Here is a 14,498-nt window from a genome sequence, read left to right on the forward strand (position 1 = left end):
CTAGTGAGTGCCATCAGATAAGTTTATTAACTGAGTTGATATATACACAGTGCATAGAACAGTGCCTATACAGATGTTATGCAGGCATTAGCTATTATTTTTTCCTTTTGTGATTTTAAGATTATATTTTATGTTTTAATAATAAAACTAGGTCCTGGCCCATTGGCTCAGTGGTAGAGCGTTGGCCCAGTATGTGGAAGTCCTGGATTTGATTCCCGGCCAGGGCACACAGGAGAAGTGCCCATCTGCTTCTCCACCCCTCCCCCTCTCCTTTTTCTCTGTCTCTCTCCTCCCCTCCCACAGCCAAGGCTCCATGGGAGCAAAAGTTAGCCTGGGTGCTGAGGATGGCTCCATGGCCTCTGCCTCAGGTGCTAGGATGGCTCTGGTTGCAGCGGAGCATTGCCCCCTGGTGGGCATGCTGAGTGGATCCCTGTCGGGTGCATGCAGGAGTCTGTCTGCCTGCCCCCCTTTCTCACTTTGGAAAAATACAAATAAATAAATAAATAAATAAAGCCACCTTATTCATGATCTCAATTTTCATTGCCAATTTCTCTTGATTAAATGTTTTCTGATCAACACTTAAGATTCTAAGCATAATGTTTGGAGTAATTTTGTGCTTGTTCATATTTTTCTTTCCAAATGAGTCTATTTACTTAAATTTTCTCTTAAGTTGATTAACATTAACCTAGAAATACCTAGGAAATGTAATTATTTATTTGAGGAAATTAAATCTCTGACCTCTTCTAAACTTCCTGTTGACCCTGTGACTCATGAGGTAGCCTCTTAATATAGCATTATATATATTCACAACTTTATTAAATTGTTTAGTTAAGATGTGCAAGCTTTCTAGGGGAATTAGGATGATTAAACAATGATCTGCATCCTTAAGTACTTTCAGTTCTGTAAGGGAGATGAGATATACACCCTTGTAGCTCATGACAGGAAGAGTACTATAAAGATTACGTTTATTTTTCCCAGTGTTGTCATTTTAAGATACTAGGTACTAAATCTATATTTCAAGTAATTAATTTCTTGAATTCATAACACCTGTAACAGAATTAATATAAAAAACTACATTTTATTTATTATAATTCTTACTGGCCTATGATTGAGTTGTATGAGTACAGTGTGTTTTTTATGTTTTTAAGACAGTTGGCTAATTTACCCTTTAAATTTTTCTACTTTAGATCCCCAACTTTTTGCATTTGACTCCTGTAGCAATTAAAAAGCATTGTGAAGCTCTTAAAGGTATGTGCTTGTTTTGTTATGTAATTGACTTTGAACATAAAATTAAGACTAATTTCTTTTTTTTTTTTTTTTTTTTTCTTTTTTTTTCTCTTTCATTTTTCTGAAGCTGGAAACAGGGAGAGACAGTCAGACAGACTCCCGCATGCGCCCGACCAGGATCCACCCGGCACGCCCACCAGGGGCGACGCTCTGCCCATCCTGGGCGTCGCCATGTTGCGACCAGAGCCACTCTAGCGCCTGAGGCAGAGGCCACAGAGCCATCCCCAGCGCCCGGGCCATCTTTGCTCCAATGGAGCCTTGGCTGCGGGAGGGGAAGAGAGAGACAGAGAGGAAAGCGCGGCGGAGGGGTGGAGAAGCAAATGGGCGCTTCTCCTGTGTGCCCTGGCCGGGAATCGAACCCGGGTCCTCCGCACGCTAGGCCGACGCTCTACCGCTGAGCCAACCGGCCAGGGCCAAGACTAATTTCTAATGATAAAGGGGTTGATTTATCAAGAGGATATAACGTTTGTAAATATTGACATACCTGATATAGAAGCAGCTAATTGTATTAAACAATATTAATAGAACTGAAGGGAGAAATAGCAATACAGTAATAGTAGGGGACTTCACAACCCTACATTCAATAATGGATAGATCATCTAGACAGAAAAAATAAGGATACTTAGGAATTAAATTATACATTAGGCCAGACGGACTTGATTTTTGTGGCATACTCCATTCAAGAGCGGCAGAATACACATTCTCAAACACACATGAGAAACTCTCTAGGACAGATTATATTAGGCCACAAAACCAGTCTTAATAATGTAAGAAGACTCACCAAGAAGAAATCATATCACACAACTTCTCTCTGACCATAGTGGTATGAACCTAGAAATCATTTACAAGAAGAAAACTGGAAAATTCACAAATACATGGAGATTGAATAACATGCCCTGAACAGTGGGTCAAAGAAGAAATCAAAAGAGAAATAAAAAATATCTTCAGACAAATGAAAATGAAAATACTCCATACCAAGACATGAGATTTATAAAAAGCTATCCTAAGAGGGAACTTTATAGTATTAAATTCCTACATTAAGAAACAAGAAAGATCTAAAATAATCTAACTTTATACCTTAAGGAACTAGAAAAAGAAAAACAAAGCCCAAAGTTAATAAAAGGAAGTGATTAACAAAGATCAAAAGATAAAATATGGAAACCTTTAGCTAGACTCACCAAGAACAAAAGCGGACTCAAAATTATAAATGAAAGTGGACACATTTTAACTGATAACTCAGTTAAAGGATCATAAAAGACCACTTTGAATAATTATACACCAACAAATTGGAAAACTTAGAGGAAAGGTATAAATTCCTAGAATCCTACAACCTACCATGAGTGAATCAGAATAAAATAGAAAATCTGAACAGACTGATTACTTTTAAGAAGATGGAATCAGAAATCAAAATCCTCTCAATGAAGAAAAATCCAGAATCAGATGGTTTCACTGGTGAATTCTACTCAACATTTAAGAACTAATTCCAATTCTACTCAAACTCTTCTGAAAAATAGAAGAGATGAAAACACTTTCACATCCATTTTATAAGGCCAACATTACTCAAAGCCAGACAAGGACACTCCAAGGAAAGAAATTTATAAGCCAGTGTGTCTAATGAACGTAGATGTAAAAGTCCTCAACAAAGTATTAGCACATTGAATTCAACGTGTACTAAAAAGGATCATATATCATGATTAAGTGGGATTTATTCCAGGGATGGGAGGATGGTGTAACATCTGCAAATAATTGTGATATACCACATTAATGAAATAAAGGATAAAAAGTATCTAAAAATTTCACTACCCTGACCAGGTGATGAAGCAGTGGATAGAGTGTCAGACTGGGACATAGAGGACCCAGATTTGAAACCCCGAGGTCGCCAGCTTGAGCACTGGCTCATCTGGTTTGAGTAAGGCTCACCAGCTTGAGCCCAAGGTCACTGGCTCAAGCAAGAGGTCACTCACTCTGCTGTAGCCCTCTGGTCAAGGCACATATGAGAAAGCAATCAGTGAACAACTAAGGTGCTACAATGAAGAACTGATACTTCTCATTTCCCTTCCTGTCTGTCTGTTCCTTTCTCTGTCTCTTTCTGTTTCTGTCACAAAAAATTTTTTTTCACTAGATGCAGAAAAGGCATTTGACTAAATTTAACATCCTTTGATGGGAAAATTCAAAAACTAAATAGAGGAAATACACCTCAACATAATAGAGATCCTATATGACAAGACCACAGCTAATATACTTCTCACAAAAATTAGGGGATATTTTAAAATGAATATGAAGCAATAAAATATCCCTTAATTTTTGAGAGCAGTATATATATTTTCTAATGTTTATTTTATTTTCTTTTAGCGAAGGAAAGGGAAAGACAGAGAGGGGGAGAAGACAGAGACAAACAGGAATGGAGATGAAAAGCATCAACTCATAGTTGTGGCACCTTAGTTGTTCATTGATTGCTTTCTCATATGTGCCTTGACCAAGGAACTCCAGCTGAGCCAGTGACCCCTTGCTCAAGGCAGTGACTTTTGGGCTCATGTCAGTGACCATGAGGTCATGTCTATGATCCCATGCTTAAGCTGGTGACCCCACGTTTAAGCTGGGGAGCCTGCATTCAAGTCATTGAGCTCACACTCAAGCCGGCAACCTCAGGGTTTTGAACCTGGGTCCTCAGTGTCCCATATTGGTGCTTTATTCACTGTACCACTGCCTGGTCAGGCAATATTTATTTTATTGATTTTAGAGAGGAAGAGAGAGAGAGAGAGAGACAGGGACATTGATCTGTTCCTGTATGTGCCCTAACTGGGGACTGGCCTGGCAACTGCTGTGCTTTGGGACCGTGCTCTAACCAACTGAGCTATCTGGCCAGGGCACCCACAGCTAATATTATATTTGAGTGTTTTTCAACCACTGATCCATCATAAATTTTGTGCCTGTCTGCAAAAGAGTGAACGACCCTGGTGTTGTATGAAGATTATAGACTTTGTCAATCTTCTTTTTCTTCTTTTCCAAGTGAGAGGAAGGGAAATAGACTTCTTCATGTGCCCGGACCGGGATCCACCCTGCAACCCCCATTTGGGGCCAATTCTCTGTCCATCTTGGGCCATGCTTGCAACTGAGCTATTTTTAGCACCTGAAGTGGAGGCTCCATGGAGCTATCCTCCATGCCCAGGGCTATGCACTCAAACCAATCAAAAACCAATCAGTCGATTCCCGGCCAGGGCACACAGGAGAAGCGCCCATCTGCTTCTCCACCCCTCCCCCTCTCCTTCCTCTCTGTCTGTCTCTTCCCCTCCCGCAGCAAGGCTCCATTGGAGCAAAGATGGCCCGGGCACTGGGGATGGCTCCTTGGCCTCTGCCCCGGGCGCTAGAGTGGCTCTGGTAGCGACAGAGCGACGCCCCCTGGTGGGCGTGCTGGGTGGATCCCGGTCGGGCGCAGGCGGGACTCTGTCTGACTGTCTATCCCCGTTTCCAGCTTCAGAAAAATACAAAAAACAAAAAAAACCAATCAGTCGGGCCATGGTTATGGGGACAGGGGAGACAAAGGGGAGGGGAAGGGGTGGAGAAGCAGATCTTCACTTCTCTGTGTTCCCTGACTGGGAATCGAACCCGGGACATCCATGTGCCAGGCTGAAGCTCTACGACTGAGCCAACTGGCTGTGGCCTGTAAATCTTCATACAGCATCAGGGTAGTTAACTCTTTTTCAGACTGGCATAAAATTTCAGTCGCGGCAGTTGAACACCACTGTTAGGTTCAATGATAAAAATCTGAAAAGCTTTTCCTCTGAGATCAGGATAAGACAAGGACAAGTCACTTTTATTCAACATAGTCCTAACCAGAGCATGTAGACAAGAGAAAGAAATAAAAGATAACTGAATTGTTAAAGAAATAAAACTGGGCCTTGGCCAGTTAACTCAGTTGGTTAAGAGCATTGTCCTGAAACAACAAGGTTGCAGGTTCGATCCCGGGTCAGGGCACATACAGGAGCAGCTCGATGTTTCTCTCTGTCTCTCCCTGCCTCTCAAAAAAGAAGAAAAAGGCCCTGGCCGGTTGGCTCAGCGGTAGAGCGTCGGCCTAGCGTGCAGAGGACCCGGGTTCGATTCCCGGCCAGGGCACACAGGAGAAGTGCCCATTTGCTTCTCCACCCCTCCGCCGCACTTTCCTCTCTGTCTCTCTCTTCCCCTCCCGCAGCCAAGGCTCCATTGGAGCAAAGATGGCCCGGGCGCTGGGGTTGGCTCTGTGGCCTCTGCCTCAGGCGCTAGAGTGGCTCTGGTTGCAACATGGCGACGCCCAGGATGGGCAGAGCATCGCCCCCTGGTGGGCAGAGCGTCTCCCCTGGTGGGCGTGCCGGGTGGATCCCGGTCGGGCGCATGCGGGAGTCTGTCTGACTGTCTCTCCCTGTTTCCAGCTTCAGAAAAATGAAAAAAATAAATAAATAAATAAAGTAAAATTGTCTTTAATCGTATATGACGTGATATTGTATATGGAAAATCCTGAAGACCTCACAAAAAAACTGTTAGAACTAATAAATTCTGTAAAGTTGCAGGATACAAAATCAATATGCAAAAATCAGTTGTGTTTCTGTATACAAACAATGAATTGTCAGAACGATAAGAAAACAATCTTATTTACAATTGCATCAAAAATAATAAAATATTTAGAAATAAGTTTAATCAAGGAAGTGAAAGATCTATACACCAAAAGCTATAAGACATTGAAAGAAATTAAAGAAGATACAAATAAATATTTGTGCTTGTAGATATTCTGTGCTTGTAGATTAGAAGAAAAATATTGTTAAAATATCCATACTACCCAAAGCCATCTATAGATTCATTGTTATCCCTATAAAAATTCTAATGGCCTTTTTTAAAGAAATAGAAAAAACAGTATTAAAATTTGTGTAGAACTACAGAAAGACCCTGAATAGCCAAAGCAATCTTAAGAAGAACAAAGGTTGAAGCATCATACTTTCTGATTTCAAATTATATTACAAAGCTTTAGTAATTTAAACAGTATGTTATTGGCATAAAAACAGATCATTAGAACAGTATAGAGTGCCTAGAAATAAACCCACTGATTTATGGTTAAATTATGACAAAGAGGCCAAGAATAACAATGGGGAAAGGATGGTCTCTTTAATAAATGATGTTAGGAAAACTGGATAGCTACATGCAAAGGAATAAAACTGGACCCTTATACCTAACAGAAAAACCAACTCACATTGGATTAAAGACTTGAATGTAATGACACCTGATACTATAAACTCCTAGAGGAAAATGGGGAGTAAGTCCCTTGATACTATTTTTGGCAATGATTTTTGGGCATTTGACATCAAAAGTAGTGGCACAAAAGCAAAAATAAGCATGTGGGACTACATCAAATTAAGCTTCTATAGGGCGACGGATACTGTCAACCAAATGGAAAGGCAGCCTACAAAACTGGAGGAAATATTTTCAAATCACATATCAGATAAGGAGTTATATAATGCCCAGAGTGTAAAAGGAACTTGTACAACTCGTAGCAAAAGACTCGTAACAAAAAACCAAACCAATTTGAAAATGGGCAGAGGAACTGAGTAGACATTTTTCAGAGGACACACAAATGTTTGAGAGTTATATGGAAAGGTGTTTAACATTGCTAATCATCAGGGAAATGCAAATCAAATTACAGTGAGTTATCACTGCACACCTGTTAGAATGGCGGTCAGCAAAAAGACACCTAAGTGTTGGTGAAAATGTGGAGGAAAAGAAACCTTTTTGCGTTGATGGTGGAAATGTATCTTGGTTCAGTGTCTATGCAAAACAGTATGGAAGGTACTCAAGGAAATAAAATTATAATTAGCATATGGTTCAGCAATCACACTTCTGGATATTTATCTAAGGAAGTGAAATCACTGTCTTGAAGAAATATCTGCACTCCCATGTTCATTGTAGCATTATTCACAATAGCCAAGTAATGTAAATAACGTGTCTGTTAATATGTAGATGAATGGTTAAAGAAGAAGTGATATATATTATATAATGGAATATTATTCAACTGTGAGAAAGAAGGGCATCCTTTCATTTGTGACAACGTGGATGGACCTTGAGGGCGTTATGCTGTGTGAAAAAAGACAGAGAAAGATAAATACTGCATAATACCACTTTTAAGTGAAATCTAAAAAGCCAAAACTCAGAAACAGACTAGAATGGTGTTTTCCAGGGTTTCTGAGAGGTAGTGGGAAAGGAAGATGTTATGCAAAGAGTACACTCTTCCAGTTATAAGATGAATAAGTTTTGAGAATTTCACATACAGGATGGTGATTATAGTTAATAATACTGTATTATATACCTGAAATTTGCTGAGTAGATCTTAAATCTTAAATGTCCTTACCATGAAAAAGAAATGGTAATTTTATGATGTGCTACAGGTGCTTCCTAAGCTATAGTGATAATCATATTGCAGTATATAACTGTATCAAATTAACATATTGTATACTTTAAACTTCCATAATGTTATGTCTCAATAAAAGCTGGAGGGAGGATCTTAATTTCTAATATATTGTATAACCATGTATTATGAATCATTGCTGGTTTCTTCTTTATTTTTAGTATACTTTTAGCCTGACCGGTGGTGGCGCAGTGGGAAGAGCGTTGACCTGGGATGTTGAGGACCCAGGTTCAAAACCCCGAGGTCACTGGCTTGACCACGGACTCATCCACTTGAGCACAGCCTTATCTAACAGCTTTAGCGTGGGATCATGGGTATGATCCCATGGTCTCTGGCTTGAGTCCAGTGGTTACTGACTTGAAGCCTAAGGTTGCTGGCTTAAGCAAGGAGTCACTGGCTCAGCTGGAGACCCTCACATCGAGACACATCTGAACAATATAGAAGCAGTCAATGAACAACTAAAGTGAAGCAACTATGAGTTGATGCTTCTCATCTCCCTTGCTGTCTCTGTCTCCTCCTCTCTCTCTCTTGCAAAAGAAAAAACAATTTTAAGTTGTTTTCAGTGTATTGTTAGACATTCTACAAAGTGCTATGAATAATAAATAAAACCATAAATCATAATCCTTGCTGAAGTAGGTTAGGGGCTTAGCGTTGAATTATAGAAAGCACATACATAAAAAAATATTTCACAGTGTTCCCAATAGATGCAAATCAGTATGATTTGAACTGAGAGGATGCCGAATAGCTGAATGGTCAATGGGGTCATTAATGGGATACTTCGCAGGGAGGAGTTATCTTGAAGATGTTTAAAATTTTGAAGAAATTTGAAGTGATATATACATGTGATAACATCAAATAGAAGAGCTGGTGGCCCTGGGCGGTTGGCTCAGTGGTAGAGCATTGGCCTGGCGTGCAGGAGTCCCGGGTTTGATTCCCGGCCAGGGCACACAGGAGAAGCGCCCATCTGCTTCTCCACCCCTCCCCCTCTCCTTCCTCTCAGTCTCTCTCTTCCCCTCCCGCAGCCAAGGCTCCATTGGAGCAAAAGTTGGCCCGGGCGCTGAGGATGGCTCCATGGCCTCTGCCTCAGGCGCTAGAATGGCTCTGGTTGCAACAGAGCAATGCCCCAGATGGGCAGAGCATCGCCCCCTGGTGGGCATGCTGGGTGAATCCCGGTTGGGCGCATGTGGGAGTCTGTCTGACTGCCTCCCTGTTTCCAACTTCAGAAAAATACAAAAAAAAAAAACAGACAAAAAAAAAAGAAGAGCTGGTAATGAAAGGTAATAGTCTCGCCCTGGCCAGTTGGCTCAGCGGTAGAGCGTCGGCCTGGCGTGCGGGGGACCCGGGTTCGATTCCCGGCCAGGGCACATAGGAGAAGCACCCATTTGCTTCTCCACCCTCCCTCCTTCCTCTCTGTGTCTCTCTTCCCCTCCCGCAGCCAAGGCTCCATTGGAGCAAAGATGGCCCGGGCGCTGGGGATGGCTCCTTGGCCTCTGCCCCAGGCGCTAGAGTGGCTCTGGTCGCGGCAGAGTGACGCCCCGGAGGGGCAGAGCATCGCCCCCTGGTGGGCAGAGCATCGCCCCTGGTGGGCGCGCCGGGTGGATCCCGGTTGGGCGCATGTGGGAGTCTGTCTGACTGTCTCTCCCCGTTTCCAGCTTCAGAAAATTAAAAAAAAAAAAAAAAAGAAAGAAAGGTAATAGTCTCATGCTTCTCCTTTCCCGCTCTGGCTCCTCATTCTAGAAGTGTTCTCTTAATCATTATTTAGGTCTATAGTAACTTCCAGAGAGTTCATAGTATTTATATATGTTCTCTGTATATGTAATATTTAACACGTATACACATATACAGAGAGTATATATGTTATATATACTTTATATGTAGTATGTGTGTGTATGTATTTATGTGTGCGTGTATAAAGTAATCACTTGAATATGATTATACTTCTAGTTTTGGATCTATTGATTTTGAACAATAGTTATTGTTGATTCCTGGGTATAAACATAGATTTCACTCATTTATCCTGCTATTTTTCTTTCTCTCATGCATGGAACTAAGGGCAAAGAACACTTTTTATTTTTTAAATTTTATTTATTTTTAGAGAGAGAGGAGAGAGGGGAAAAAAGAAGAGAAGGAGAGAGAGAGAGAGAGAAGGGGGAGGAGAGGAAGCATCAACTCCCATATGTGCCTTGACCAGAAAGCCTGGGTTTTTGAACCGGCGACCTCAGTATTCCAGGTCAACACTTGATCCACTACGCCACCACAAGTCAGGTGCTTATGGTTTTGTGTATTTTTTCATCATATGTACGTATTCCAATTTAATTTCTGATCTCATTTGCATTGGACTACAGAATAAGCAAATTTGAATTGTTTTAGGGTCACAGTTACTAGAGATTGAATGTGTTTAATTTAAGAGTTAGTATCTTTGGTTCAAGTCTGAATTTCATGCTGATTTTAAGTTGACATATAAATACTTAATACACTTGATAAGGCTTTTCAGGAAAGAAAATGAAATTTAGGAACACTTTACAGGTAACCTGATAATGCAGGAAAGAGAAATAGGATAGTGAACATGATTATGATGAAAGATTAGCTGTTGGGAGGAGTTTTCCATTAAAAAGTGTCAGGAAAAAGAGATAAAGAGGTCTTGAAAAATAGAAATAATTATCTTATTTTTGAAATAAAGGAAGAAAGAAAATTTCTTCTGGCTCCTTTCATTTATATGGTCTTCTGTTTTGGGATATGAAAATGCTTTTCTGTCATTAGATTATATGTTTCTGTATTCATTAGTGCCTGGTATTAGACTGACACTGATCTCTGACAGATTTGTTCTCCATTTGGGGCTCCATTTGTATCACTTTTTGAATCCTTTGTAAAGCCAATTGACAAAATATTACACTGATACATTCTATTCTTTTTCTTTTAAACATTAGTTTTAAATGTGCATTTGTGTAATAGATACTGGTGGTTGTAATGAGATATTTCTAACATGTTTCATTGTTTTTAAATGTAAGGCTTTGACACAGCACATTCAGAAGAGTAGCATTCTATTTTACACTGTTTTAATCTTTCTTTAATTTGGCCTTTACACTTCTGCCAGCTCCTGGATTTAGATTGTATCTTCCAAATAACTCAGAACGTTTTCAAATATTTCTTCTCAGTTTTCTTTCAAAGTAGGTCAGTTTAGATTTTATATCTAACTTGCAGATGGAAAATCTGAAGCACAGGAAAATTAGGTAATTTACCAAAATCTTAATAATCAGTGGCAAAAGTTAAGTAAAATCCAAGGTCTTCTGAAGTCTAGTCATTACTCTACCTATCAGATGAATAAAGGCTAATAGAGGTCTATTTGGTACTTTCCAGTTGGCTGTATTCTTTTAAACATGTAATCAGGTCATTTACTGTGAAGGCTGTAATTATCATCTGGTGATTGAAATTACTTATTCAAAGCTTAAAAAAAAGTACAAACCCAGGAACTCATAAAATTCCCCAAACTAGTTTTATAAAGTGCTTGGCAGTGTTGCATCTTATAGTGCAGGATGTTGGAATTAGTCCATGCTGGGAAGGAAATTACCTCAGTAATCTTGCTCTGTTCATTTTGTTTAAATGTTGAAATGTTCTTAATTTCAAAGATATTTCTTTCATCCCCAGGTGTCCAAGCATAGAGCTCCAAACAGGGTGTTTAGGGAATGGTGTGAGCTGTGTACACTTAGTTTCCTAACATGTAGTTGTCACCAGAAAGGGGACCTGGCCCTTTGGGTCTGCCGACAGCTAGCTAGTACTGTGTGGGTCCTTGACTTCACCTAGGAAAGATTTCACAACACGAGTCCACATAAAAGTTGGGGACAGTGAAACAAGGAAGGGCCTAGAATAGAAGGTACAGGAGAGAGAGTCTAGGCAGAGCTCTTCTGGCTCTCTAGAAACCTTATGGGAAAGAAACGAGCCTGCACTGGGAAGTCAGAGAAAAGGGGACCTTGAAGACAGCAGGTTAGCCCAAGATGAGCTGCCACTGTCCCATTGCTCCCCTGTGGGGACCCTTAGAGTTGAGGAAATGCACAAGTGTCCCAGTGTCCGGGAGGAAAAGGGGGAAGGGAAAAGCACTGGTGTGCTCCCAGAAAAGTTTACGCGCTGGGTCCTTTGTTTTGAGGGTTTTTACAGGCTGGGCGTTTAGGGGAGGTCATAGGGGAGATTGCAATAGAATATTCATTAGCCTTTACAGGGGTGCCCTTTCAGGGTCGTTCGTGGTCTCTACTAATTGTGCCAGGGCAAGGGGTCATTAGTAATTGCGACTGATTCTAGCGTCCACCACCTGGTTTTGCCGCTTTTCTGGGCCTGGAGCTGAAATACAACTGAGGCCTAGATGTTACCTCTAGAGAGGTGACCTTCTGTATCTGGCTGTAAATTGCTCAGCTGGTTTGTTTGGCTGACTGTCTCAGTTTCCCCATTCTACTTGCCAACGGGTTTTCTTAGCTTTTTACTATTCTACCTCATAGTTAGTCCCAGATCTTGGAAAGTCTCTATAACCCAAAGTGACATTTTGCTGACTCTGATATTAAAGCCTAAATGGGAGGAGCTAAATATAGTGCCTACTATAAGATAATTATGAGCTTGGGGAAAATGTTATTGGCAAAGTACCTTTCACTGACCATCATCACCTAGAAGAGCTTCGATGTCTGCCTGTGATTATGGCCAGCCCTCTAGTAGTCCTGCTTTTTTTGAGAAAGCAGGGATTTGTGAGGTCTAAAGTGTTTGACCTAAGGAACCAATTACTTTTAGCTATTCTTAGAATGGGGCCATTTAAGGAAAGATATTTCCATTGAGGGAAGTTTTCATCCCAAGCAGAGAGCCCTCTATCACACTAACTATAGGAATAGGGCAAAATGAAATCAGCGCCCTACCTGTGGAATACTTCAATGCTGATATCTGTGAGGCTGGGAGCTATTTCTTTTCTTTCTAAGCCCACACCCCCAACCCCATTTGAAGCCTGAGTTTACACCTCTGCTGTGGGGATAGATAGTGGGCTATGTTCCCACTGCTTACATTTTATTCCTATTGTGGCTCAGGTCTCAGGTCCAGTCCTACCTTCTCTGTAGGATAACTGTCTTGTCTGAATATGAGAACAGATCTGTACCTCCTAACAGTTAGCCCTGGTGGCTCAGAAGCCACATAGAAGAAACATGAATTACTATAATGGACCCATTTAAGGATGCTCTAGGCTTTTGTACCTGTTTCATCTTGAGCCCTGTTCCACTCAGTTTCTGCAAGACAGCTGACTACATCTCAGTGTTGTCTTGGAGCTTTTTCAGAGCTTTCAATTTCCATCAGCTAATCTTTAGTAACCTTCATTTGGGAGTGAATAATATTATCTGTTGCCCTTTCAAAAGCTGTAATGGTCTGGGCACCATGGACTGTTTGGTTTTAGTCAGTGAGGAGGAATTAAACTGCCCCATAACAGGTATGTGCAAAGCCACAAAAAGCTTTCGTCAAGTCACAGTTGGGTTTTTTTTGTATTTCTCTGAAGCTGGAAACAGGGAGGCAGTCAGACAGACTCCCGCATGCGCCCAACCGGGATCCACCCAGCATGCCCACCAGGGGGACGATGCTCTGCCCATCCGGGGCATCGCTCTGTTGCGACCAGAGCCACTCTAGCGCCTGAGGCAGAGGCCAAGGAGCTATCTCCAGCACCCGGGCCATCTTTTGCTCCAATGGAGCCTCGGCTGCGGGAGGGGAAGAGAGAGACAGAGAGGAAGGAGAGGGGGAGGGGTGGAGAAGCAGATGGGTGCCTCTCCTGTGTGCCCTGGCCGGGAATCAAACCCGGGACTTCCACACGCCAGGCCGATGCTCTACCACTGAGCCAACCGGCCAGGGCCAAGTCACAGTTGTTTTAATTGAACTTACTGCTCTTCACCAAACCTGAACTATTCAAATTTTCTTAATGAAATTCCCTAATAGGATTCACCTAAGAAGAAAAGGGATGAAGGTTCATGATCAGTCTGTGAAGTACAGAGCAGAATCTGCTCTTCCATTCCGTGTAAACTGAGAATAGTCTCTCAGTAATTCCATTTTGTCTGGTAGCATACATTACAATGAGTATTTACTTGCAATATTGTAATTAAGGTAATTTTTTTAAAATTCTCAGATTTCTGCACTGAGTGGCCAGCTGCACTAGACAGTGATGAAAAATGTGAGAAGCATTTTCCAGTTGAAATTGACACAGCTGATTATGTTTCATCAGGACCATCTATTCGAAACCCCAAAGCACGAGCAGTCACTTTAAGGGTAAGAATTTTTTTTTTTTGTATTTTTCTGAAGCTGGAAACGGGGAGGCAGTCAGACAGACTCCCACATGCGCTCGACTGGGATCCACCTGGCATGTCCACCAGGGGGTGATGCTCTGCCCATCCGGGGTGTTGCTCTGTTGCGACCAGAGCCATTCTAGCGCCTGAGGCAGAGGCCATGGAGCCATCCCCAGCGCCTGGGCCATCTTTGCTCCAATGGAGCCTTGGCTGCGGGAGGGGAAGAGAGAGACAGAGAGGAAGGAGAAGGGGGAGGGGTGGAGAAGCAGATGGGCGCTTCTCCTATGTGCCCTGGCCGGGAATCGAACCCGGGATTTCCGCACTCCAGGCCGATGCTCTACCATTGAGCCAACTGGCCAGGGCCGAGATATTTTTAAAAAAAATAAGAATTATTGAGAGCATTTGAGATCTTGCTTCACAGCATATGTCATCAGTTTGGCTCAAATAAGCTATACATTTTTTAAAAATTTATTATAATGTATTACTTAAAAATA

At 41.7% G+C, this 14,498-nt stretch overlaps 1 protein-coding gene across 1 annotated transcript in view; it reads left to right on the forward strand.

The window, feature by feature from the left end:
* MRPS35 (mitochondrial ribosomal protein S35) overlaps positions 1-14,498 on the forward strand; it is a 49,292-nt gene that overhangs the window by 7,715 nt on the left and 27,079 nt on the right. Inside the window, exons 4-5 of the mRNA XM_066368872.1 lie at positions 1,188-1,248; positions 13,848-13,987. Of these exons, the coding sequence (XP_066224969.1) occupies positions 1,188-1,248; positions 13,848-13,987 (201 nt within the window). The remainder of the gene's footprint in view (positions 1-1,187; positions 1,249-13,847; positions 13,988-14,498) is intronic.

Source organism: Saccopteryx leptura, chromosome 2, assembly GCF_036850995.1.
Source record: "Saccopteryx leptura isolate mSacLep1 chromosome 2, mSacLep1_pri_phased_curated, whole genome shotgun sequence".
Classification (NCBI taxonomy): domain Eukaryota; kingdom Metazoa; phylum Chordata; class Mammalia; order Chiroptera; family Emballonuridae; genus Saccopteryx; species Saccopteryx leptura.